This window comes from Halteromyces radiatus (genome assembly GCF_025201355.1).
Source record: "Halteromyces radiatus strain CBS 162.75 chromosome Unknown BX664scaffold_6, whole genome shotgun sequence".
NCBI classification, from domain to species: domain Eukaryota; kingdom Fungi; phylum Mucoromycota; class Mucoromycetes; order Mucorales; family Cunninghamellaceae; genus Halteromyces; species Halteromyces radiatus.
The window spans coordinates 1,158,583-1,185,545 of NW_026251692.1; the positions used below are offsets into that span (position 1 = coordinate 1,158,583).

The following is a 26,963-nucleotide window of genomic DNA, read 5'->3' on the forward strand; positions in this document are numbered from 1 at the left end:
TGGAAAAGAAAAAAAAAAAAAAAGTAAAATAAAAATTGAGCTGTTTTGCGTTTTTGGTGATTTTCCTTCTTTTCTTCCTTTTTTTTTTTTTTTTTTTCTCTTTCACTTTACTTGTTGTTTTTTTTTTATATATATATATATACACATATATATATTATCCCCCATTCCTCTCCTTTTTTCTTTCTTTCTTTCTTTCTTTCTTCTTCTTCTTCTTCTTCTTCTTCTTTTTCGTTTTATTATTATTATTATTATTATTATTTATCCCTTCTCTTTTCTTTTTTTTTTGTTTCTTTTTTGCTATCATACCCAGTTTATACCCTCCAGCATTTACAATGAAAGACGGATTTCGTCGGTTTGAAATAGAACCTTTGGAAGATACTCTTGAGTTTATGGGACCAGCACAATCTTCAGAAACAGTGAAATTATTGGAAGGAAATGTTAAACTTTCACTTACAAGACCAACCAAGATTCGAAGTATGTCAGTAAAATTCAAAGGGTTTGCGCGTGTCAACATTAAAGGCAAATATACCAATATTGTTGTCCTTACACCTATGTTACCAAAACTCAAATGTCCTATTGGAGGCAAGACATTATTACCAGCTGGAGATCATGTTATACCTTGGGATATTGAAATACCAAATATTTATCCACCTTCTCTTTTGATTAAAAGAGCAACTATTTTTTATAGGGTAGAAGTGGTTATTTCTTTTGCTTTGGCCAAATCCATCACTGCTGAACATCCTATTACTCTACGTAGACATTTATTACCTTGTATGGAATTGGCTCCTTTGGTTGAAACAAAGTTATATGAACGTACTGTACCTGCGAAATTCCATTATGAAATTGAAGCTCCTCAAATCATTTGCTTGGATCAGCTTTTACTTCCTTTTGCTGTGAAATATTTGTGTATCGCCAATCAAAAAGCAGTTCAAAGTATTCGGACACAGTTGACTCAAATTGAACTATATAGGTACACAAAACTTATTTTACTTTATAGTGCTACTTGGGGGGGGGGGAATTTATCGGAGAACTGTTACGATTTCTTTTTTGTTATTAATATTCTCACCGTTTAATTATTATTTTGAAATAGAATTCAGTCAGTCTCCAAAACAGATGCAAATCTTACTCAAGTACCTATGGATATTTACAATTTAGAAAAGAAAATGCTAGAATGTAAGGAACGTCGGGATTACGCCAAATTTGTCAAACGTACTATTCCAGCTTTGATACATTCTGTTGACCAAACTCGATCTTCAGCTTGGAAACAACCTATTGTATTACGACACAAACTACATCAATTTTTACACTCAACATACGATTCTCCTTTAGTATCCATACATCATCAACTTGAAATTACTTTCCAATTCGATCATCGCTTTGAAGATATCAAGGCAAAAATACCCATCATTATTGCATCCATTCCATCATCAGCAAAACCATCAGCATCAACTCAATCTGCAAAGGCCTCATCATCTCAACAACTTACACAACATCCATTTTTGTCCTCTGTCTCTAGTTCCGATTCAAAATATCCTTTTGAAACCATCACTCGATTTGAAAGTTTATCTGTAGTTCCCGAACAAAATGATCGGTCAGTTCCGCGTGCATCCGAAGATTCAAATTCTCATCGTGGTATTCAAAGTGTGGTAGTGGATCCTGCTATTTCTGGTCCTCTTAATAGTTCTTTGTCACCTCAACATATCCGTCATCAGCCGCAAAAACAACAACAACAATCACAGCAACAAGGACATCTTCAACGGCTTGCTTTACAACAAAAATCATCAAATACTTCAACAAATGATCAACCTATTTGGGAATCAGCTTTGCCTTTACCTCCTCCTGGATCAACAATGAAAAATACAACTAAAGCAAATGCTAGTATTTTAGATATTGGAAGAGCATCGGAAGATGTCAACGCTTATCGATATCATCAACAATCAATGGCATACAATAAGAACAACAACTATAACAATACTGATCTGTCTTCAGTATATCCCAACCAACAAAAGAAAACGGTGAAACGACACAATTCAGCTCAAGATTTGAATGATTACACTTTATCATTACCTATGTTACCTGAAGAACGACCTAGGACAACAACCCCTATGCAACGGCGACGGAATGATCTAAATGGTATAAACAATCATCGGCGAAGAAGACCCTTACCTCCTATCGATGTGGAATTGGCTAATGGAATCAAACCAAAATCATTACCCCGTTTGGCTGATCCTTCAACTCAAAAAACCAATTCAAGCTCGGAAGTATTACCTGAAGCAGATCGTAGTATTTTGCATTCATTATCCAATCAAGGTAAAAAAAAAAAAAAAAAAAAAAAAAAAAAAAAAAAAAAGCGCTTGTTGCTAGAATTCATTTGTAATTATTATTGATCATTATCTTCTTTTTTATATTTATGACATTAGATATTGTATTAGCTAGCAACAAAGACAATGATTCTAGTGAAGACAATGAATTTGACTTCCAATCTGTCTATTCTGATTTATCATTAGCAAGTCCCGAAGCACCTAGTCTCAGCTCATCCGCTACTGAAGCATCCAATGGAAGTCATCATACCTTACTAACACGTCCTCCTTCACCAGCATATCGACCAGCACCAGGATTACCAGCAAACACAGCTCTACGTTCACATGAAGAACAATCATCTGCACTTGTGGAAGAATCATTCTCATATAATACAATCACATCACCGGCCATTGCAACGGTTGCCTCTTCCGTTCTTTTATCACCATGTAGTAGCAATGCTTCCATCACCACGACATCAAGTACAGCACGACGTAGAATTGCCCTTTCTTCGGTTTCATCGATTATGAATGGTAGTGATGCCTTGTCCTTTCGATCTTTTGGAGGTCCATTTAATCAACAAAATCGTAGTTCTAATGGCAGCAGTATCGTACCACCGATCCCATCATCTGCATCAACAACAAGTAATACCAAACACAGCTTTCCTTCAGCATTACGAGATTCATCTGTTTTAGAACCTGAAGATCATGATGTTTTATCAGTAAAAGTCGACAACAGCAACGATGACCAACAACCAACAGTAGACGCAAAGCATCACTATTTACATGCCAAACTTCCACCTATACCTACTACCGCAACAGCAACAGCTTCTAGATCCACATCACCACAGCCACCACCAGGAACGGTTATACCAAGAACTAAAAAAGCAACGACAAATGATGATTCTTCTGTCACTACGGAGTATAAAGCACTAAACGAAACAAAACGCATGACTCGACTTTATGTGGATGATAGTGATGATGAAACGTTGGACCCTTTACCACCTATACCAGAAAAACAAGCTTGGAAAAGAGAATCAAAAACTGTAGTCAATGACAATCTGATACCATCATCAACATCCTCATCTCCTTCAACATCAAAAAGCAGCAGTAGTTTACATCAGTGGGCCACCTCTTTATTGAATAATGCTACAGCACCTCCTCCTCAATTACCACGATTATCCTTTGGTATGGCTTTAGGTGACGCTTTGGGTTTAGATCAGTTTAAACGAAAATAAAAAAAAACAACTGCATACATCTATTTAGATTTTATTCTTGTTACCATGTGTTTTTTGTTTATTAGTGTTTGTTTTATTAGTCTGTCTTGATTAGTCCTTTTTGTATTTTATCTGTAAATGGATGTGTTGAAGGTGTTAGAACCAATCAATAAAATAAAACACGTGTATGACCCTACATGATGGATAAGAATAGATTAAACGTGGAGTCTGTAGTGGCGGCAATGAATGAATGAATGAATGCTCTGTCGACCCTTTTTTTTTCGATAATGATGACTACATATCAAGAATGGTAATTTAACTCATTTTTTTTCTTTTTTTGTTGTTGTTTTCTTTGGTAATCTCTCTTTCTCTTGTCTCTTCCTCCTTCCTCTCCTTTAAGTAAGAATAGTTTAATATGATAAAGATATAACTTATCCAGACTGACTTTTGTTTATAAAGTTAGGATTGAACAGTTTTGTGATCTCTCTCTCTGTCTTCCCATACGTGAGCTTAAAAAATTTTGTGTCTTATCTTGGACCCCACATTTGCCCTTGTTTGACTGACCTTCAAATGACGAACCCTTTCTGAGGCAGCTTCAGGAATTTTTTTTTTTTCTCTTTCACTCTTTCTCTCACACTCATATTACTCTTCCAACTAATTTTTTATTAAAACAAAAAAAGAGAAAGAAAGAAGGATTTATATCAAAGAGTGGATGGAATTATATTCAAGTATTATAATTTCATGTCACCCGTTTATGGAACTTTACCTTCTTTGATGAATGTAGAAAAACAGTCGAAAGTCAAGAACGAAATCAACACCATGAAACAAGAACAAGAAGAACCACTGGCGACAACAACTTCAACAGCAATATCTGCAACCAGTTTAACATCAACATTTGAATCAGAAGTAATATCGATAATCAATACAAGAAAGAAAAAAAAAAAGAGAACAAAGAGATATTATAGACTATGACTGAATTTTTCTTTTTTATTTATTACTGTTATTGTTATTTCTCTAGTTTGTCATCCATCGCCAAGCCATTAAAACCGGTGATTATGATAAAGCAATTCAAAGCTTTGTTTCCCTGTAAATATGACCAACTTAAGAATTATATCTTATTTTAACTTTTTCTTTTCTTTTCATTATTTGTCTGTTACAGACAAGCTAGTAGTATGGACAACTCGATCTTTCAAGATTATCTAATAGAAATAGCCAACAACATTCATCCTTCAAGAGATACTGAATTATCTGGTAAAAGATTGATAACATAATATATAATATAAAAGAAAGATTCTAACTATTCTATGATTTCAAATAAATAAAAATTAGGATTCTTTGCAGCTTTACCATGTCTATTACAATCTAATATCATTGGCTATGCAAAAGGTAAAGTAATAAAGAAGTATGTTCTTGATATATACTTATTAATTATTTTGTTGTTTAGACCGATTACAATCTTCGAAAGATTTAAAGGCATTTCAAGTACTTTTTGACTATATCAAGGCTTATCCTCGACATGCATACAAATATATGGTAAACAAGTTGATTAAAAGGAGAATATATCTTTATGAAACTAAATATGGATCATTTCAAATTGTTTATTTTTAGATGGAAGCCATTTGTATCCTAATTCAATTCACTCAAATTGGAAGTCCAGACGACCGAGAAAAATGCTCTCATCTCTTAGGTAAGCAAAATAAAAAAAAGTGAAAATAGAAAGAAAAAAAAATTTCATCTGTACTACAATAATGATTTGCTAATATTATATATTTATTAGTAACTGATCTTCTTCCTCGATTATGCAAACAACGATTACAATTAACATGCTCAGAATATCAATCTTCAGTGAAATCAACTGATAGCAAACATTATATCATCATACCATATACTTTATATGAAACGTATATTTCAATTGGACAACAATATTATATTGGAAAACGACAATGGGACGAACTTGCCAAATTTACATGCATGATGATCTCTAGCTGTGGGTAAATAGGTTAATATAAAAAAAAATGACAGATGAAACATATAAGCTCACTTTTTTCTTTTTTTTTCTCTTCTTTTTTTAGGTATGATGGATTCGATCAATTACATGCAGTATCACATACCATTCGATTTCAGTATCTCAAAGAAAATCGATTAAAAGTCCGTATTGATGATGATATTATTACCTCAACTGATAATCGAACCATACCTGATGACGACGAAGCACGACAGTTGAAGATATCAGCAACTTTGATGTGTGAATATATGGCGGTAGTATCTCAATTTGTTAGTTTTGGATACGATTATTACAAAGCAGTATGTGGAGAAAATGAAATTCATTCGTCATCCTCATCGACTTTGGAGAAGAGTTGTTTGATTCCTATCTGTTCTTTCCAGCCATCAGCAAAAAGTACAAGTGGGAATAATCGAAATGTGAATATCAACTCGAATGACAATAGTTTTAACAAGTCAACAACAACAGCAACAACAACTCCAATATCTCCTTCATTGACAGACCTTACTCATGGAAATCAAAAACGACCTTTGGAAGCATCTATTGAAAGTGAAAACGGTACACAGCGTCAGAAGAAAGTGAAATTGGATATGGCTACTCATGTGGATGATCGCGGACAAGGATTATTTTCGGATTGTTTAAAAGGCGTAGATCAAGCATTACAAATTCTTAGTAAGGCAGCAGACTGTCTTCGTCATTTGGTACAATTGTGGCAATGGGCGACATTGAATTCAACAAAACATGATTGGGCCGATCAACTGAAATCTTGGGAAGCAGGTAAAGAAAAAAAAAAGAATAGAGTGGACAAAGAATTGATGATTCCGATTTGATATATATATATAGAACTGAACCGTATTATCGATGAATATCGCTTACCATTTGATACCAAGAATGCTATTTTACTTTTACAGAGTGACCTTGCCTTGTCTTCGGTAAGAAATAAATGGATTGGAATAATAATAATAATAATAATAATAATAATAATAATAAGACCACTATGATGACTAACACAAAAAAAAAATTATATATTAATAGCCATCTGTCCCTGGAAACCTTGCTAAAGCATTGGAATTATCACAAACCATTTGTGATAGAATCGAAGTGGAACGTCGTAAAGGTCAAAAATCAACTAGAAATAAGGACGACTCCCCCGAATTGAATATTCCATTCATGTTTGCGTTTCGTGTCCTTTACAATATTGCAGTGATTTATCTACTAGTTGGAAGTATTCAGGTAATAAGAAGAAGAAAAGAACTTCAGAATGATTATATTTAAATGATATTATAGGAATCGACTTTAGAAATTGCCATCATCTTATCCGTATTCCCTATTCCTATTGAATTGGATGAAAAAGCCTTTATAGCGGACGAATTAGATTGTAATACCGTAACAACTGTGTTTCAAGATCATGAATTTGGCCTTATGCGGGTGAATCAAGTTGGATTGGTGACTCGATGTATCAAACACTTAGTGGTTAGTCTGGATAATGAATCAGAACAAAAAGGTGGTATGGCGTCTATTGATGCTGCAATGCGATGGGATGAAAAAGCGGGAAATATGATTGTATTGATGCAATATGGCTGGCCCTATTGGAGATCAAGAACTGGCATGTGGAATAAAATTATACAGCGTATTCAAGAAAAACGAATATTTAAAAACAGAGAATTTTTGGAATATGTCTATGGTAAGGTGTTTTTTTTTTTTTTATCATTTGAAATTTTATTTATTTATTTATTTTTGGTTATAGTGGAAGATATTCTCAAAGTGATTCAATCCATCCATGATTCAGAATCTGCCATTCTAGATATTATACCCCCAGAATTCGCTTTACGTGCAAGTTATCGACATTTGGTGGCACCACATACCGGATCAACAATACCACCATCAAATGAACAAGATAATCGACAAAAATCCAATACATCGACAACGACAGAAACAAAGAAAGATCATGATGAAGATGACGATGACGATAAAGATAGTACCATCACTAGTACGACTACTTCAACAACTGGTGTGGCAAGATTAGCGCCCCCACCTACATATCAACCTTCATTTGCTAATCGAGTATTACCGAGTATGTCAATGTCACCTTCATGGTATGCAGCATCTACACAGAAAAATGATTATACAAGTTGGATGTCGCCTTCATTTTACTATAGTCGACCAGCAACATCCGTGGTATTACCAAAAAAGCAAAAGGAACGCAATGAAAGGATGGAATATCAGCAACAAGAAGGAGAAGAAATTGGCAAACAAGAACATTCAAATAAACATAGATTGAATCATGAGAAAGGACAAGAATTGGAACGTGGAATATCAGAATTACCATCATTTACACCACGAGATATTGTATCAAGATGTTTGGATTATCGACTACAACGATATTCACCCAAGGTCACACCACAACGAATGCGGCATGTATTACAAAAGTTTTTGAAGAACATGGTTCTAAAAGGAAATGATGAATCTTAGTGAAATAATTATTATACCTTGTTTTGATTTATTTATTTACTAGAATATTTTTTTTTTTTTTTACAAAATAAAAGAAATAAAATAAATTTGTTTTGGTATTATATATACGATCATATATATATATATATATATATATATTTAAAAAAGAAAAGACTTTTTATATTAATTATTTGTTCCTGATGTTAAGACCTGTCGAAGTGTGTGTGTGTCACATCAAATATATGTAGATAATGAATTTTTTTTTTTATTTTTTTTTACTTATTTTATTTCTTTTTCCTTCTCCTTTTTTTTTTTTTTTTTTTTTTTTTGATTCTCATCTTATCAGCTTTATTTTTTCCTTTTATATATAATAGTTTAGTTTGTATGGTAGAAAGTGGACAACAACGGATCAAGACGAAAGCATTACAACGATTAGCAAGGTGGCCTACAACTTCACCTTCATCGTCTATGACAAACTGGTCAGATTCGAGAAAGTATAATATGGATTCTACTACTTCTTTTCAATCTATTGAAAATGAGAATTTGGTTCAAGGATCTCTTTATATTATTAAAGTCAAGATTGTTACCATTTCTCTATTTGAAGGTAACTTTATAAAGAATTCATATAAACTATATAAAATTACTGATATTTCTTTTTTTCTCAATAGGTTGGAATGATGATATGTGCTGCTTCTCTGTACTACGTAAGATATGAAATGCATGTAAGTATAGACATCTCACTTTTTTTTTTCTTTTCTATTTTTTTTTTTTTCTAGGATCTGATACAGGATCTATGCGGTGGTCAGAAGCAAGGTAAATGTTACAAAAGAATCATTCTTTTTTTTTTTATTTCTTATTAATGATAATATTTTAGATATCTGCCTGGTGACTTTGATGCCTTTGATGCATTTGACGAAGCTGGCAATCCACCTGTTTATTTTTGGACAAGATATTTAAGAATCCAAGTACCTGTCAATTGGTTTTCTCTATTTGAAGAAGCTCGAAGACGACAACGTGTGTGGGCTTTGGATTTACAACAACAACTTATTTATCAACAACAAAACGATGATCACACTATGAATGCTAGTACTGGCAATGATGACGATATTCTCACTTTCCCCTTACCTCCTTCTTCTATCTCAAGCTTACCATTAGATACCCACAACAAAACAGACCCTACTTCTGATGATGTTCATTCTACTCGTGACGTCTCTTTATCTCAAGTGCGTCATGGTTCTCCCACGATCTTCTCTAATGTATATGAATCACAGCAACATCCAACAGCAAACAATGATTATCAATATGATGATTATCTAGCAACAATCGACATGGACCAAACAACATCAATACCACAATCAACCGGAGCAGCATTTCCTTCATCATCATCCTCTTCTTCCATCATTTTACACAACAATAATAATCAATCACCACACACTCCTAAAAATGATTCGATAATCTATTCTCCTGTCTCATCCGTTAGACATCGTCGTTCGTCTACAGCCTTATTTTCTGATATGGGCAACACCAAGTCAACCGTTCCTTCTAAAGACAAGTCTTTACCAAATCATCAGGATAATGAAGATGGATCATCTCATTGGCCCAACGATAATAGTAGTAATATCAGTCATCATCATTCAACCAGAACTAAATCTATCAAATCGGTCTCTATCAAGTCTCTCTCCAAACATCGAAAATCAGTCCTTGGATTATTTTAAAGTACTATTATCCATCCTTCCACTCAATATTAGTCATTTACCTCATAGTCATAGTTATTTTCATTTGTCGTACCCCTTTTTTTTTTTTATTTTCATTTGAATCATCTTTTAATAAATTATGCATCAAATCATTCATTATTGATCTTATAAATTATTACCATCATTATTTTCATATACAATTCACGTGAGGGTCATCATATTATACATATATATAATACAGCATGAATACGTTCTTTTTACTTTCCATAATGGGAAAACAGAAGCTTGCTGGGTTCTAATCGTAGACAATAAGCTATTGTCGATGATTCGGTTTGAATCGAACTGGCTCTCTTTTTTTTTTTTAATATTTAAGAAACGAGATGATCCCGGTAAATTTAAAGAACAGCATGGAGTTCTTAACTAGTTTTTTTTTTTTTTTTTTTGTTTTCTAAAAAAGGAGGCAAAGGGAAAAAAAAATGTCCTTACAATGAAACAACAAATAATGGTATGAAATAAAAAATCGTTGTTGATGGATAATTGAATAGGATGATCAACAAAGACAATTCCTTCTATTTATTATTATGGATCAAGAGAACTATTTGAACTTTGATCGGTGTTTTACTAGTAAAGCTGTGCCTTTCGCGAAAATGCCTCAAGGTATTCAGTGTTGTACAAACGGGCCGATTTGTTAGTTGCGACGGGATTTCAAATACCTGAAGACGAGTCTTATACCCTTTTACTATTTTAGTCATTTGCATTTTTTGATAGATAAAGTTCTTTTTTTCCAAGTTTTCTTTTTCTTTACTTCTCTTTCCTTTCCATTATTGATTTTTTTTTTTTAATTTCTTTTTTTTTTTTTTTTTTTTACTTTTGATTTTTCCAAAAAAGGATATATTGTAAATCATCATCTCCACACACAGTAAATGTTTGTTCATGTCGAAACAATATCAGTTATCTATTGTATCCTTGGTGGATTTATCCTTTTATATGGATTATGTTCATTGGTGGTCAAGGAGCGACTCTATATATCCGAAGCCATGGTGGCGGTAACCATTGGTGTGATTTTTGGTCCTGCCTGTGCCAACTTCATCAATATTGGGGAATGGGGTGGTGATCAAGTAGAATTAACTCGACAATTTTCTCGTTTGACGATTGGGATTCAAGTCATGGCGGCTGGTGTATGTTTACCAAAGGCATACTTGCGAAAGGAATTACGATCTATGACGATCATGCTTTTACCGGTGATGATCACCATGTGGCTCGTTAGCGGTTTATGCGTCTGGGCGATGATACCTAATTTAGACTATGTAAGTGACATGATTGCATCATCATCCCCTTTCCTGCATTCCTTTCTTTTTTTTTTTTTTGATATATTAACTATTTGACTTTTTTTATTTATTATTATTATTGTCTTTAGTTACAATCTTTAATGATAGCTGCATGTTTTACTCCAACTGATCCTGTAAGTGAAATAAAAATTGATCCAAAGAAAAAAAAAAAAAAAAAAAAAAAGAGTACTAACGTATGATTTTTTTTTTTATATTCTATTCAGATTTTGGCAAACTCTATTGTTCAGGGTAAATTTGCAGAACGCCGTGTCCCTTTGAATGTACGAAACTTGATTCTAGCTGAAAGGTAATGTAAGAAGGGAGATGAATCATACATGATATTGATCTACTCCTTTTCTCTCCTTGATCTTCTTTTTTAATGTATATATATATAGTGGTGCCAATGATGGTCTAGGATTTCCTTTCCTTTACCTTGCCATTTACCTGATCCAAATGCCAGCTGGCGAGGCTATTGGTCAATGGGCTTATTATATCTTGGCTTACGAAATTCTTCTTTCCATTATTATTGGATTTGTTGCTGGATACATCGCAAGGAAGCTGTTGAAAACAGCTGAAAAAAGGTAATGACTATAATACTATCTTATTTTTTTTTTTTATTTTTTTTTTTTTTGATAAATTTGGGAACTGACTTTTTTTTTTTTTATCTAAAATAGAAAATTAATCGATAAAGAATCTTTTCTGGTATATGCTGTGGCTCTTTCGGTAAGTTTTAAAATGATAGATTCCTTTCTTTATCTTCTTCCGACTTATTTTTTTTTTTTTGATGAATATATACCAGTTATTCTTGATGGGAACTGTATCGATGGTTGGAAGTGATGATTTGTTGGCATGTTTTATTGCGGGAAACTCATTTACATGGGATGATTGGTTCAGAAAAGAAACAGTGGATGCCCATATGTCTGAAGTTATCGATCTCTTACTCAATCTCACTATGTTTGTATATATCGGTGCTACTATGGTAAATAAAATTAAAAAAAGGAATGATTAAAAATTAGTACTTATATAATATATATTTCTTCTTAGCCTTGGTCCTCCTTTGAAAATGTAGAACTTCAACTGACAGTCTGGCGGCTTATTGTACTTGCGATTCTAGTTCTCTTATTTCGTCGATTACCTATTGTTGTTGCATTATACAAGGTAGTACCCGCATTACGTACCTGGCGTGAAGCTTTATTTTGTGGATGGTTTGGTCCTATTGGTGTGGGAGCACTTTTTTATTATACAGAAGCAGTGGATAATTTTCCAGTAGATGGTCCACAAGCGCATGCAAGAAGTGTTGTTGAACCTGTGGTGTATTTCTTGATCTTATCCTCAGTGATTGTCCATGGTATCACGATTCCTCTATTCCATATTGGTACATTTGCAAGCAGAACTTTGACTAGAACATCTGTCTCATCTAGTAGCAATGGCACGATTCAAGTATTACGTCTTCCTCGATTCAGATCTATTAGTCAAGAAACTTCTCATCAACAATATTATCCATCAAGTTCATTGGATCAAAAGGATACCACTCCTGCTATCGATAGTCGTGATGATACTGTCACGTCACCTGAACCTGCTTTGACCGCCACTCCACCTCGCCAAACTGCCATTACGATTGTCATACCAGATCAACATCAACATCATCAAAACAACGTTGTCGAAAGGACAGATGACAATAAGAATACAAAATCGACAGAACAACAACAACAAAAACGTCAGCAATTGATTGATGATGAAGATGATGTTGATGATGATATCATTTGATAGAATTTGTCTTATATATATATATTTATTTTTAGATTATCATTGTGTTGTATACCTTTTTATACCAATAAAAATTATATACTTTATGTTATTTGCTTTTATTTACTACTTCTGCATAAAAATGGTTTTACCCTCTTTTTCAAGCGGGGATTCATATTGGGATGTGATGAGAGGGAAAGGGTTTTTCTGGGTTGAGAATTGTTTGTTTTTTTTTTTTTTTTCTTCTGCTTTCTCTTTTCTAACTTTCTCAAAATGTCACCCACTCCTGTTTATCAGCGTATTGCTCTTGGTGATATCACTATCAACAACATTGGTCAATTACGTAAACTCAATAGTGTTCTTTTCCCTATTGAATACAAAGCTTCCTTTTATGAAGAAGTACTTCACGTTGGAGAATTCGCTAAACTAGGTAATGAAAAAAAAAGATCATATTTTCTTTTTCTCCCATTCTATTTTATTCAACATAGCCTTTTTTAATTCATTATATTTATAGTGTATTATAACGATGTATGTGTAGGATCAGTATGTTGTAGAAAGGAAGTTGCTCAAGACGATCAAACCAACTTGTATATCATGACCTTGGGTGTTTTGAAACCTTATAGACGGTTAGGATTAGGTAAGTTCTTAGAAAAGAGGGATATATATCAAATATACTTTTTTGATTGGAAGTATCTTTTTTTTTGAACTGACTTTTTTTTTTTTTTTTTTTTGTAGGGGATCAATTATTGGAACATATTTTAAAGGAAGCAAGTGATAAAGAAAATAAGATCAACAAGGTCTATTTACATGTACAAACCAATAACGACGCTGCTGTGGCCTTTTACAAGAAACATGGATTTGAAATTACTCGAACGGACAAGGACTATTATAAAGAAGTGGAACCTAGAGATGCATATGTGCTTGAAAAACTTATTGTTTGATCTATTTACTCTCTTTCGTTTTATTGCTGTTATTATCTTTATTCCAAACTACAATAAAAACCGCTTTTTTTTTGTGTGTGTGTATCATTATTCAGTCTTTTTGTTATCTTTATCATTTATTATAGAATTTCGGCATCTCCATATCTATTCTTTATCCATGGTCTATCATCATATATCATTCATTTTCACATACCAGATCATTCACCATATAGGCCATCCTTTCACCTTTTTACATCATGATATCAAATTCTAATCAACCACATAAAGTAATTACAACACATTTCAAAACAGTAAAAAAAAAACCAATAAAATATTTATTTCTATATATACATCAAAAGATAACTAATGATAGATCCATCGTGTCGTATCTTCCAAATATTCCATCCTGTCCTTTATCGTGTTATTGCTGTAACTATCCGCTGAATATACACTGTTCGGTCACGGTACTTGCTATTATTTGCCTTTATTGCAAGTTCACATAACGTTCTACTAATGAACACGTACTATAAGTCAATTCTTGTTGCACTACAAGATAAGAAGAAAATATCATATATTTCGCTTTTTCCACATGAATGTAATAAAACATTGTCTTCAATGATACTTACAAGATTAACAAAGTCTAACCACAAAATCGATAACATTTCTAGAAAAAGAAAAAAAGTAAAAGGAGAAAAAAAATAGCACTTTTATGAAACACTGTGATCGGAGTTGCCTCCATGGGATCCATATCAATGGGTTTTCTGTATGCATTATTTTCATGCCCGTTAATCAACATCATTCACACCAATCATTATGCTCATTCATGATCAACATTATCCTTTTGTTTTTAATTATTATCGTTATCATCCTTGATATAATCTATCATCATCAATCCATTGGATCGCTTATCATTATTGTTATACAATTCGTTATTATTTTAGATGAACATGTTACTTGTTTTATTTTTATAATGGACATTAGAACATCAAGGCAAAAAAAAAAATGGAATGGATAAGGTGATATGTCATGAATATTATTGTTCAAGATCAAAAAAAAAAAAGTATTACTTATGAACATATTGAATCAATGGATTTACTAAATTGGTTAAAGTTAACAATGTTTTGTTTCAAGATGGGCGTGATTTTTTTTTTTTTTTTTTTTTTTGTATCTTGGATATGTAAAAAGGGACTACTCCATTTAGAAAAGAGAATATTAGAGGGAAGATAATAAAGTAAAAGCTTATTGGTAAAAAGTGTACCGACGATTACCATTTCAAGATCATGTAACCATAACAATACGACTTTTGATATTCTTTGCCAAGAGAAATTGAAAAAACGATCGGTACACCCAAATCAAAAAAAAAAAAAAAGTCTTTGTATAAGAAAAGGTTGATATGATCAACGTTACTCAATAATGAAATGAATGTAAATCTCCCACAGTGGCTGATGCTAATACTGATCATGGTACCCAGACTCCTTGATTTATCCCAAAAGATGCATTGCTATTATTTACATGTTTCTTTTTAGAAAGTAATAACATCATAATTAAAAAAAAAAGGAAAAATAGAAAAGTCGTTGAATGATGATTGATGCTGATGATGTTAATATATATATTAGAAAATCGACAAATTAGGATAAATAACCTATTTAGGGAATTGACCCAGATCTCTTTTTTTAGTTTTTTTTTTGGAATTGAATGGAACAATCATCCACCTCATTACTAAATTGTTTTATTAATATCCATGTAAAAATAAAAGTGTAGATTTTATTTAATCCGGTTCCTTACTTGCTAGCTCTTATAAAAAAATAGGTTGACTTTTTTTTTTTTTTTTGAAAATCAACTAAATTTGAATGCGACACAAATAATCAAACTCAAATTTCCCCTGTAGGACTCCCCCAAGAAAAAAAAAAAAAAAAAAAAAACAAAGATTTAAGGGAGAATGATTCTCTAAAAAGATAAAGAGGATAACAATGGCATTTTTAGTACATAAAACACAATATATTATAAAAGATGAATTGTTTCCATGATGATCATGACGTCTAAAGAGATGTTACGCTTTGATTATTGATCAAAATACTTTTAGATCCATGTAAATTAGTAACTCTTTTTTTTTCCACATGATTGTTTTCCAATTCTTTTTTTCTAGTGTGTGTCGGGTAAAAAGGGACGTTGATATCCCGGGGAGAAAAAACTACTTTCGTAATGACATTTTATATCTTTCTTCAAATTCTATTTTTTAATGATTGGTATGAAGAAAGTTAACCCGGATGTTCTTCTAGTCTTCTTGTTTTTATAAGTAATCTCAATCCACGTGAGCGGCTACTGAAAAGATAAAAATAATGTGATATGACTGGTGGAGAAGTTGGGCAAAACTGTTCGCCCGGCTACTTTTTTTTTTTTTTTTTATCCCAGAAGATAAAATTTGACTGTGTTTCAATATTCTATTCTGTTTCTCTGGAAATGGGGGGTGTACTCACACACAGACATAGACCATCCAAAATATAAAGAGAACTGGGTTTTTGGCACGGTACAAAAAAAAAAAAGTTTTTTTTCTTCTTCTTTTCCTTCTTTCCTTTTTTTATCTTTCTCCTTTTAATTGTTGCACATCATCATCATTATTTGATAATTATTTTTTGCTATTATCACACTAATATCACATTAATATCACACTAATATCAATATCCATCATCATCATCATCATCATCATCCTTAACTACCATCAATTAAATCATCATCATCATACATCATCATGATACCATCATCATCGAAAGAATCATCATCATCATTCATTAAAACATATTGCACTCTATATAATTTACAATATGTTTTCCTAAGCACTCTTTTTCTAAGCGATTACATTATCATTCAATCACCAGGTTGGATCATCAAAACCCTAGTCGGCATTGCATTAGTATCATCCTTATTTTTACCTTTTATTCGACGTTTCACTAAACCTGCCTTACCTATCTTTGCATGGCTCATCACCTTTTACGCATGTCAATTCATTCCTACCAGTTATCGTCCTAGTCATATTTTTGTCAATATTTTACCTACGTTAGAACGAATATTGTATGGTGCTAGTTTATCTGAAATCATCTCTAAACATACTCATCCTATTCTTGACGTATTAGCGTGGTTACCTTATGGTGTTATTCATTTTTCTTTACCATTTATTTTGGCTTTTCTTTTATTTATCTTTGGTCCTCCTGGTGCTGCTAATATATTTGGTCAAGCTTTTGGTTATATGAATATTGCTGGTGTTTTGACTCAATTATTATTTCCTAATGCTTCTCCTTGTAAGTAAAAAAAAAAAAAAAATTTAGACTCCCCCCATTTTGTTATCTATGTCTTACTTTTTTTTTTTTCTTTTTTTTCTTTTTCTTTTCTTTCTTTTCCTTTTTTTTTTTTTTGTAATGTGTTTCTATTATATTGATAGGGTACGAAATGTCATATGGATCAGCACCTGCTGATTACTCTATTCCTGGTGAACCTGGAGGTTTAGCGCGTATCGATGACATTCTAGGTTTGAAATTGTATGGCTCTACTTTTGGTGGTTCACCTCTTGTGTTTGGTGCTTTCCCATCTTTACATTCTGGATCTGCTACTATCGAAATGCTTTTTGTTACTTATCTTTGTCCTAAACTATGGCCTCTATCTATTGGTTACACAATGTGGTTATGGTGGTCTACCATGTATTTGACGCATCACTATTTAATTGATTTGGTGGGTGGCTCCATTTATGCTTTTTTGACGTTCTTTGTCGCTCGTCAGTACTTGCCCAAGGTCGATCCTAAGAAACCCAATCGATTAGCTTATTTTATTGGTATGCCTAATACTTCCATCAGCAACTTTATCCGCAGTATTGAATATAGTATGTGTTTCAGCAATACTCATTACGTCAAAGTCGATAATAACTACGAAGATATCGAACAACAAATTTTATATGAGGAAAAGGAATATGATCTTGTGCATGGAACAACAACAATGGATGGTCAACCTCAAGATATCTATGTATTAATGGAACCTGATATGGAAAAACGACATCAACGACGTCTTCATCATTATCAACGCCATCGAAAGAATGGTTCTTTGGCACCTATTCGTATGCGACGTATAGATTCAAATGAACGATCATTGGATGATGACGATGCAACTTCCTCTTCATGGTATGCACCTGCCTTGGTCTCTTCACATACTTCGCCCACAAGTTCTGAGCCTAATTCTCCTATTACACCATATACACCTGATCCTGATGGCATTAGCTGGAAACGATGAAAATATATTATATTGTATAGATTTTTTTTCCCTTTTTCTTCATCATACCTATATTTCATTTTTTACTTTTTTTAATTTTACTTATTACTATTATATTTACATCTTTACATTACTTTGTATTTTTTTTTTAATTCTATCCCTTTTATTATTTGTACTTAATACTTTCTTTCATTCAACACTATATTCCTTCTATATTTGCCATTTTAGTTTTTTATTATTCTTAGTTTGATTTCCTATACTTCTACTTGTACTACTTTTTTTCTTCTTGTAATTCTTCTCCCCCTTTTCCCAGGTGTTCTTTTTTTTTTTTTTTTTTTTTACCCACGAAACATCATCATCCTATTCACTATATTATTAAAAGATAATCTTTATATGTTTATTATGATACTTTTTTCTATTGAAATCAAAAAAAAAAGTATGAGATCATGCTGACTAAAAAGTACACATTTCAGGACCCCCCCACACTACGTCATTGAATAAATTTACGTTCTTTACATTCTTTTTGATTGTTGCACAATAGAAGTACATCCTACATAAGATATCCAAAACAATCAGTGACATTTTATTTTCCAAGTAGATAATAAATAAATAATAAATAAAGAATGATCTATCTAATGAATCGACGTCGATAACGTACTAACCAGGAAAGTCCGAAAGCCAACACCACCACACGTGCTATAACAGCTGTGATCACACCTGTTCTAAGTGATTCATAGTATATCTTGTCCCATTCAGCGCGTTGACGACTATTTTACCAAATGTAAGATCATATGATCCCTAATTTTTTTTTTATTTTATATATATATATTTTTTTTTTTACCTTTTAGAAATGATTGTTTTAGAGGAATGACGATGTCTCCAAAACAAAGTCATCTTGGCAATCCATTGAGTCCACCAACCAATATCTTTTCTAGAATAACGAGGTGTACCTGCCACCAAAGTCAAGAAAGAAAGAGGATCATCTTGTGCTGCTAATTGAACCAAATCACGAGTCATTCCTAAAGTCAAACCCCATAATCTAAATCGTCTTGGTTGTTGTGTAGAAGTGATAAGATCATTGACTGGTAAATCAATGGCTGGGAAAGTGATAGTACCAAGGAAAGGTTGAAGTAATGTTCGTCGCCAACCAGACATTACTCTTGGTGTCAATGATTCTTCTGCGAAACTAGTACTATGATCTGTTGTAGGTGATAAGAAGAATGAAAATGGAATCCCTATAATAATAATAATAATAATGAATATATAAATCTTTTACATATATATATATATATATAAAACTTACATTCTACTGAAGCTACTTCATCTTTTTCTAATTGCATTGTCGGAGTATAAGGTACTACTTGCAGGAATACTAAACAAAAAAAAGAAAAGATTTAGTTTTCAGTATTTATTTTATTATTAATTACCAAAAGGAATCAAAATCATCATCAATTTCCTATCCCAAATAGAAGTAATTTCACGATCGTCTAATTGTCCAAGATGTAAAAATGATTCACTATTGAGATTCAATCCAATTTCTTCTTTAACTTCTCTTGTCACTGTATCAAAATCAGTTTCACCAGGTTCATTCTTGCCACCTATATATGCAACATGACCAGACCATCTTATATATATATATATATAGATATATAAGTAAAAAAAAAAAAAAAAAAAAAAAAAGTATTTTTATTATTTACCTATCTCCAGACCGAGTAGCACGTTGCATAAAAAGAATTTCTAATTCACCTTTTGGATCTTGTTTTACCCAAGGTAATTCATAAAACTCTTGAATTGTTTTTGGATATAACTTATTGGATGATATTAGATCAGGTCGTTTTGTATACCAACGTAGAATTAAAGCCACACATGCTCTTCTTGGTTGATGAGGAGGTGAAGGTATATGATGAGGAGATTGACTGGATAAATGGTCACCAATTCTTTTCAAGGCCACTATTATAAATATAATTTATTTATATGATTCTTTTTTCTTTGATTATTGTTACCTTGAGCTGAAAGTGTCATTGTATATACTTTGTTAAGTATGATGACTCATGTCCAAAAAAAAAAAAAAAAAAAAAATGAAAGGAAAAAAAAAATTCCCACTTTTGTGCAGCCTCATTTTCAGTCTCCGGACTTCTCCACAATATATATGAAGGATACAAAAACAGAAAAGAAAGGTAGAATGATCTATTTTTATTTTTCTCCTCCCTTTTGTTGTTCTCTATTCAATAAGATCAAGGGTAAAAATCATTCTTCTTTTATCAACAAAAAAAAAAAAAACATCATGATTTTTCCAAAGGTTCGGCACAATTCGGTTCCAGTCATATTGAATATGAAAAAAAGTTTTTTTTTTTTTTTTTTTTTTTTTTTTTTTTTTTTTTGCTCCCCCCATTCTGTACCTCAAAAATTAATAATAATCGGGTCATTTTTTTTTGAGATTCCCCTGGAAAAAAAAATAAAACGATGGGTTTCTAAAATGAAAAAAATTCTGCCTTTGGATCGAGATTTGACATTTTGACAAGATCTAAAAATATATATGACTGGTTTAAAAAAAAAAATACATTATGCAGACATGAGACAAAGAAAATATATACTTTTTGTTTTTATTAGGAGAAAGGAATAAATATGCACAAAAGAAAAGATGATGATATGATAAATAACAAATGACAATAAAAATGGAATGAAAAAAAGGGAATATATAAAGTTAAGAGGGAGTAGAAAGACCATCTAAGATATGCATCACTTGATCCACATTGTTGATATAATATTGAGCTTCTGTACTACGAGATCCTACAGTACAAGTCACAACTGTCGTATTGGTCACTTTTTGTTTGTTCAAGAATGCAAACATATCTTCATCTGTTCGATCATCTCCAATAGATAATATAAAATCAGGTTGAATATCTTGAAGTACTCTGTTTGCAATCCCACTCTTGTTTATTTCATGAGGCATCACCTAATTAGATATTTTATTAAATATATTAATATTATCATCATTCATCATCCTTTTTTTTTTTTTACTCACTTCTATATTTGTCCTTCCAGCTACTGCATGAACTGCAAAATTCTTGTTAACCGAATCAGCTATATGATTTTGACATTCTGCCGCTTGCCAGGCCCTAATAGAGAAAAGTCAGATCATCCCTATCTTTTTGCTTTTCATCAATCCAAACTTACACGTATTGAGCATCAGGTCCTGGTGTTGTACGATAATGCTATCAAATATATAAATATTAGAGTGAATTTATTCATCTTATTTTCTTACCCAAACAATCGAGGTTTCTTTGGTTTCAATATACGCACCAGGGGTACGTTCTGTATAATATTGAAAGATCTATTTTTTTTTTTTTCAAAAAAAAAAAAAGAACATCAAAAATATCAAATGAATACATAGCCAATTTTTTTTTTTTTTTTTTTTTTTACTTCTTTGACAGCCGGTTTCCAGGAAAGATCAATTTTTTCAAACAAAGATTGCCATCCTTCACCTCTTGGTTTGATATAGAATCCATTTTCAGCACTAAAATATAAAAGGAGATAAGTGATTCGATTCTTTTTCATCATGTCAATGCAATACCTGAGCCCCAAATTTGGTACTTCTCCAAGATCACGTTCAACTTCCAATCTTGTACGACCAGATATGACATACACTGCATTTCGAGGATCGCCCGTCAATTTTGTTAGCACACTAGTCAATCGATCAAGTTCTTTTCCACTAGCTGTTTTTCCATGAGTCACCAAAGTACCTCCATAATCAAACAAGAATCTATAACAAAAAAAAATCCAGAAGATAAGCATATATATATATATATATATATATATATATATATTTACTTACACTCTTTTCTTGCTTCTTTGAAATGCTGTCTTTAATGAATGTAATTCCAATGGTGGAACCCGAGCTGAAAACCTTCTACCAGTAGCGCTATGGACTTTGGATAATTCAGAAATAATGGACGTTGCAAAGTTTTGTGCAGAGTTCGCTTCAATACTCTTATATAATTCATTCCATCTTGATTGTTTTTCTTCTTTAGACATGGACAGTGCTTCATGTATGGCATCACCTATTTGCTATTTATATAAAGAAGATCATCAGGTCACCTTCTTTTTTTTTCAATTATATTGACTTACACGGTAGTCCCATGGATTCACACGTAAACAGGCTCCAAAACTTCCATAAGTACCGGTAAACTATTTTTATCCATAAGAATCATTTTTTAAAATCACTCGTGTCTACGCCTTTTTTTTTACACTTACTTCACTTAGGATTAATGGGTTGTATCGATTTTCTTGACATACAATATATTCATGAGAGGTTAAATTCATACCATCACGTAGAGGAGTAATCAATGAAGCATCTGCTGAAGTCAATAAGGCCAAATACTGAGGAAATGAGATATCTTGATGAAGGAAAACAATAGGTTGATATGATATGTTGCTGAATTTGGAATTCACTCTTGACACTACATCTGAGATATGTGCTCGCAACTCATTTTGTTCCGAGGTTGACAAAGCAATTTGAATAAGCACCACCTACATATAAAAAATCAAAACGAATAAGTTACTAAAGATTCATCTTCTCCTTTTATTTCTTGATTTACCTTGCCACGCCATTCAGGATGTCGGATCAAGAACTGTTCAAAAGCCAATAGTTTTTGTCGTACACCCTTGACATAATCCAGTTTGTCTCTAGCCACAATCAATTTTTTTCCAGCATATTTTTCCTTTAACATGGCCATCCAACTTGTGACATCAGGATTTTCTCTATGATGAAATAATAATAATAATAAAAAAAAAAAGGTAAATAAAATAAAACCTTTACAAAAGACTTTTACTCACCTCTTCTTATTGAGAGCAGCGATATCGATGCCAATGGGATACATTCCAACTGCAACATAGTGAGAATCCATTTGAATCCCTGATGGTGTAGTATCCAGAGATAAAATCCGAGAACACGTTTGTAAAAAATGTCTTGCAAAGGAGTAAGTTTGAAATCCAATCAAATCAGATTGTAGCATGCCTTCCAAAAGTTGTTTTCGAGAAGGTAGACACCGGAATAATTCAGAAGATGGGAAAGGTATATGCATAAAGAATCCAATAATAGCATTTGGTAACTTTTCACGTAACATACCAGGTAGTAACATCAAATGATAATCATTGACCCAAACTATAATATAATACATATTAATTTTACCAGTAATATATATATATATATATATATATATATATATATTTGATCTACTTACTGATATCCCCTTCTTGGTAAATATTGGCTATTGTTTCTGCAAATTGTTGATTAAGATTGACATAATGTTTCCAAGGATCATCGTGATGCATTTTGTTTTGAATATCATCTTGCACTACATAATGAAAATAAGGCCAAAGAATCTAAAAAAAAAAAAATCAGTCAACATTTATAAATTAATTTGATATACTTACTTGTTTACAATAACGATTGTAATGGCCATCAAATACTGCATCATTTGGAATGATAGGATAAGAATCATATTTGTTGATCAAAGTAGAGGTAATATTTTCCTTTGCCGATTTAGAAAGACAATCCATAGATGAAGTACCCAAGGTACCTACCCAAACAAGTTGATTCAATCGATGACGTACAGAATGAATGGCATTTTGAAGTCCAATATTTCCAGAAATACACGGTTTGATTTCCCATACAATACCCATATCATCATATCCCTTGTTATCACTTTTATTGTCATCAACCATTGTCGTTTCTGTCATTTCATGACCCAAAGTAGAATCAGTCAAGGTAGTATTATTTTGTGATTTTAATGTAAACAGTTCTTGTTGATTTTGTTGAGGAGTTGGGTTTCGTTTTTGTGCTGCCAAAGTATCAATCAAATTTCGAGGACCAAGAGTTGTATCAGGTACATCAGTAGAAGCATTTACAACAGGTTCTAATATGGTAGGAGTATTGACCCCTTTCTTTTCAACTAATTCAACGTCCACAGTATAAGGAAGAAAAAACGATGCTGTAATCACTCTATTATTGGTAATTTTCGTCGTTGTCATGTTGTAAGGTACAAAAGTAGAAATACCTGTCTTTAGTCGCAGAGAGAGAAAGAAAGAGAGAGAGAGATAGTAGAGTAGAGTAATAAAACAAGAAGGTCAATGTTTCCTCTAACTATGACAAAAAAAAAAGGAGGGAAAGCAAGAAGTCCCTGTTCCCGCCCTACTCACCAATAATTCCAAAAAAATCATCGGTATTTCAATTCATGATGTAATGACTTGTCTTCCGAGTATAGCCGAGGACACACTTCCGTCAAAAAAAAATAAGTTTGTAAGAAATAATAATAATAATAAATAATAAAAATCAATTATGCAAAAAACACGTCTAATATTATCAAGTATAATACTTATATGATCATCCCTATTATTATTATTATTATTATTATTATTATTATTATTATTATTATTATTACCACTATTATTATTATTACTATCATTAACTACTTTTTTTTTTTTTTGATCATTGTTTTTATCATTTAATCTTTTGAATGGGATCAGAGAAAGAATTTTATTGGATGATCTTAGTTTATGATGATTCACATGTGCCGGGATATTCTCAGTAAAGAAAAAGAGAGAAATAATCAAAAATACATGTGATTAAAAAAAAAGGGTATTTTTTAAAAGAAAGATGTGGAGACAAACTACAAACGGGGCCCCAATGTACGAATTTACTTTGGACTGATTTCCAAGTCTAAATTTCTCTTTCCCGACCTTTTTTTTTTTCCTCTTTAAAAATCCTCAAGTTTTTTTTCTCTTTTCTTTTCTTTTTCTTCTTTTTTTCTTTCTTTTTTTTCTTTATCTATTTTCTCTCCATCTCTCTTTACTTTTATATAACATCATGGTTAAAGTTACTGTTTGTGGTGCCGCTGGCGGTATTGGTCAACCTCTTTCATTATTGTTGAAACAATCTGACCTTATCACCCATTTATCTCTTTACGATATCGTCAATACTCCTGGTGTTGCTGCTGACTTGAGTCATATTAATACCAAGTCTAAGGTGACTGGTCATGTTGGTGCTGCTCAATTGGAAGAAGCTATCAAAGATTCTGCTGTTGGTAAACTCATATAAGATTAATTATAAGTCTACTTTTAACTCACTTTTTTTTTTTATATATATAGTTGTTATTCCTGCTGGTGTTCCCAGAAAGCCTGGTATGACTCGTGATGACCTTTTCAAGATTAATGCTGGTATTGTTCGCGATCTTGCTGTTGCTGCTGCCAAGTTCGCTCCAAAGGCCTTCATGTGTATCATCTCAAACCCTGTGAATTCTACTGTCCCTATCGTTACTGAAGTCTTCAAACAATTCAATGTTTATGATCCCAAGAGGTAAGAAGAGAGAATTGAAAAAAGAAAAGAGAGAGAGAATCTAGTAGGTTAGTTAGTTATTCTTTTAGTATATATCTATGCCTACATAGAAACTCTTTTTTTTAAGTGTTTCAATTTTTTTTTTTTTTTTGTTGGGGTGATAGTCGAACTCAAAAATGACTCACCCTCCTTTTTTTTTTTATTAGAATCTTTGGCGTTACTACTCTTGATATTGTTCGTGCTTCCACCTTTGTATCTGAACTTATTGGTGCTGAAGCTAGCTCTCTTCGTGTTCCTGTTGTTGGTGGTCACAGTGGTGTTACTATCTTGCCACTTTTGAGTCAAGTTGCTGGTACTGACAAGTTAACTCAGGAACAATTGGAAAAGGTAACCAATCGTATTCAATTTGGTGGTGATGAAGTTGTCAAGGCCAAGGATGGTGCTGGTAGTGCTACTCTTTCTATGGCATTCGCTGGTGCTCGTTTTGCTTTGAATGTACTTGAAGCCTCTGTCAAGGGAACCTCCAATATTGTTGAATGTACCTATGTTCATTTGGATGCCGATCAAGCTGGTGCTAAGGAAACCAAGTCTGTTGTGGGTGATATTGATTATTTCTCTGTCCCTGTGGAATTGGGTCCCAATGGTGTACAAAAGATCCTCCCTATTGGTCAACTCTCTGCCTATGAAAAGAAACTCTTTGATGCTGCTATCCCTGAATTGAAAGGTAACATCACTAAAGGTTCTGCTTTCATCACTGAAGGTGCCAAGTTGTAAATATTATAGTTAGTCCTTTCTAGTTAGTTTCTTCTTTCCTCTTTTTTTTTTTTATTTATATTTGATTGCCCCATTTTACCTTATCTTCAAAGAAGAAGAAGAAGAAAAAAAAATGAATAGATCCATTTATAGTTATTATTTATTCTTTTTTGTTTGAATGTATACAATAAAAAAAAAAAACAATTATATACTGTACTTGTTTTTTCCTTGATAATAAAACTTTATTTTTTTCTTCTCTGCGCTGTGATCAGAGACTTATTTGTGTTGAGATTCGAACATATTTGCAGTGATCCTTTTTTATATTAAGGAAATAAATAAAGTTAATGATGGATGATCGATGATCCAAAAAAGAAAAGAAAAAAAAAAGGACGTATATCTGTTACAGGCGTTGCAGGCGATTGATCCATACTCCATGGATTCGTATTCACCATCATCATCTATTTTTTTTTTCTATTTACTACGTTCAAAATCACGGAATTATCATATATGTTAAGGAACATGTTGTCAATGATCAGTCATAGACTTCTTTTTCTTTTTTGTTTTTTGTTTTTAAACAAAAAAAAAAAAAAAGAAATAAACAAACCTATCGCATCAATAGGAACTACAATATATCATTGATTCAAATGATGCCAGTTGTAGATTTTTTTTAATAAAAAGTACGTCAGGAAAATATAAAAGCTGGTTTTATTTTTATTTTTATTTTTTTTTTTTTTTTTAATAGCAATCTAACTTATTTTCTTTTTTCGTTTTTTACTGCTAATATCTGCTTCTGTCTGTGATCCATTGAAACTACTATCTTCGTTCTTCATTCCCTTATATGCAAACTTTGGCTTTAAACGACTCAAATAATCTTTTCATCTAAGCTATTTTCCGCAAACTATTTATTCTTTTCTCCTAATTGTTATGATAAATAAAGTACTATGATAAATAGGAAAACAAAAGAC

At 32.2% G+C, this 26,963-nt stretch overlaps 9 protein-coding genes across 9 annotated transcripts; 7 read left to right on the plus strand and 2 right to left on the minus strand.

Annotated features, from left to right (window-relative positions):
• Positions 1 to 180: 180 nt before the first annotated feature.
• On the plus strand, positions 181 to 3,767 carry BX664DRAFT_360696 (uncharacterized protein). Its single transcript, XM_051548183.1, has 3 exons — positions 181 to 970; positions 1,091 to 2,310; positions 2,421 to 3,767. The coding sequence occupies exons 1-3, from the start codon at positions 333 to 335 to the stop codon at positions 3,533 to 3,535; spliced, it is 2,973 nt and encodes a 990-aa protein (XP_051398293.1). The 5' UTR covers positions 181 to 332; the 3' UTR covers positions 3,536 to 3,767.
• Positions 3,768 to 4,089: 322 nt separating this feature from the next.
• On the plus strand, positions 4,090 to 8,071 carry BX664DRAFT_283744 (uncharacterized protein). Its single transcript, XM_051541609.1, has 12 exons — positions 4,090 to 4,420; positions 4,533 to 4,600; positions 4,674 to 4,765; positions 4,844 to 4,900; positions 4,959 to 5,047; positions 5,123 to 5,201; positions 5,292 to 5,505; positions 5,587 to 6,293; positions 6,360 to 6,448; positions 6,552 to 6,749; positions 6,804 to 7,200; positions 7,264 to 8,071. The coding sequence occupies exons 1-12, from the start codon at positions 4,256 to 4,258 to the stop codon at positions 7,986 to 7,988; spliced, it is 2,880 nt and encodes a 959-aa protein (XP_051398294.1). The 5' UTR covers positions 4,090 to 4,255; the 3' UTR covers positions 7,989 to 8,071.
• Positions 8,072 to 8,287: 216 nt separating this feature from the next.
• BX664DRAFT_338006 (uncharacterized protein) lies at positions 8,288 to 9,919 on the plus strand. The gene is made up of 4 exons (XM_051546349.1): positions 8,288 to 8,571; positions 8,636 to 8,671; positions 8,744 to 8,780; positions 8,842 to 9,919. Exons 1-4 carry the CDS (start codon positions 8,352 to 8,354, stop codon positions 9,680 to 9,682), a joined length of 1,134 nt encoding a protein of 377 aa, XP_051398295.1. The 5' UTR covers positions 8,288 to 8,351; the 3' UTR covers positions 9,683 to 9,919.
• Positions 9,920 to 10,515: 596 nt separating this feature from the next.
• BX664DRAFT_338007 (Sodium/hydrogen exchanger family-domain-containing protein) lies at positions 10,516 to 12,857 on the plus strand. The gene is made up of 7 exons (XM_051546350.1): positions 10,516 to 10,968; positions 11,079 to 11,123; positions 11,214 to 11,296; positions 11,385 to 11,570; positions 11,664 to 11,712; positions 11,789 to 11,968; positions 12,034 to 12,857. The coding sequence occupies exons 1-7, from the start codon at positions 10,585 to 10,587 to the stop codon at positions 12,754 to 12,756; spliced, it is 1,650 nt and encodes a 549-aa protein (XP_051398296.1). The 5' UTR covers positions 10,516 to 10,584; the 3' UTR covers positions 12,757 to 12,857.
• A 113-nt stretch (positions 12,858 to 12,970) lies between these two features.
• On the plus strand, positions 12,971 to 13,881 carry BX664DRAFT_338009 (acyl-CoA N-acyltransferase). The gene is made up of 3 exons (XM_051546351.1): positions 12,971 to 13,165; positions 13,250 to 13,372; positions 13,471 to 13,881. The coding sequence occupies exons 1-3, from the start codon at positions 13,009 to 13,011 to the stop codon at positions 13,674 to 13,676; spliced, it is 486 nt and encodes a 161-aa protein (XP_051398297.1). The 5' UTR covers positions 12,971 to 13,008; the 3' UTR covers positions 13,677 to 13,881.
• A 2,379-nt stretch (positions 13,882 to 16,260) lies between these two features.
• Positions 16,261 to 18,212, plus strand: BX664DRAFT_283751 (uncharacterized protein). The gene is made up of 2 exons (XM_051541610.1): positions 16,261 to 16,951; positions 17,092 to 18,212. Exons 1-2 carry the CDS (start codon positions 16,405 to 16,407, stop codon positions 17,928 to 17,930), a joined length of 1,386 nt encoding a protein of 461 aa, XP_051398298.1. The 5' UTR covers positions 16,261 to 16,404; the 3' UTR covers positions 17,931 to 18,212.
• A 932-nt stretch (positions 18,213 to 19,144) lies between these two features.
• On the minus strand, positions 19,145 to 19,863 carry BX664DRAFT_266311 (uncharacterized protein; the record flags this gene model as incomplete). Its single annotated transcript, XM_051540901.1, has 3 exons — positions 19,145 to 19,281; positions 19,337 to 19,533; positions 19,607 to 19,863. Coding segments are annotated over 3 exons (591 nt in total), but the record flags the coding sequence as incomplete, so codon positions are not given.
• Positions 19,864 to 20,492: 629 nt separating this feature from the next.
• BX664DRAFT_338016 (glycosyltransferase family 20-domain-containing protein) lies at positions 20,493 to 24,069 on the minus strand. The gene is made up of 13 exons (XM_051546352.1): positions 23,346 to 24,069; positions 23,153 to 23,294; positions 22,746 to 23,073; positions 22,508 to 22,670; positions 22,164 to 22,439; positions 22,038 to 22,097; positions 21,745 to 21,977; positions 21,484 to 21,672; positions 21,333 to 21,426; positions 21,175 to 21,243; positions 21,087 to 21,124; positions 20,935 to 21,028; positions 20,493 to 20,865 (listed from the first exon to the last, which is right to left on the minus strand). The coding sequence occupies exons 1-13, from the start codon at positions 23,940 to 23,942 to the stop codon at positions 20,614 to 20,616; spliced, it is 2,535 nt and encodes an 844-aa protein (XP_051398300.1). The 5' UTR covers positions 23,943 to 24,069; the 3' UTR covers positions 20,493 to 20,613.
• Positions 24,070 to 24,652: 583 nt separating this feature from the next.
• BX664DRAFT_380169 (malate dehydrogenase, NAD-dependent) lies at positions 24,653 to 26,272 on the plus strand. The gene is made up of 3 exons (XM_051548885.1): positions 24,653 to 24,994; positions 25,059 to 25,266; positions 25,452 to 26,272. The coding sequence occupies exons 1-3, from the start codon at positions 24,778 to 24,780 to the stop codon at positions 26,017 to 26,019; spliced, it is 993 nt and encodes a 330-aa protein (XP_051398301.1). The 5' UTR covers positions 24,653 to 24,777; the 3' UTR covers positions 26,020 to 26,272.
• The last annotated feature ends 691 nt before the right edge of the window (positions 26,273 to 26,963 follow it).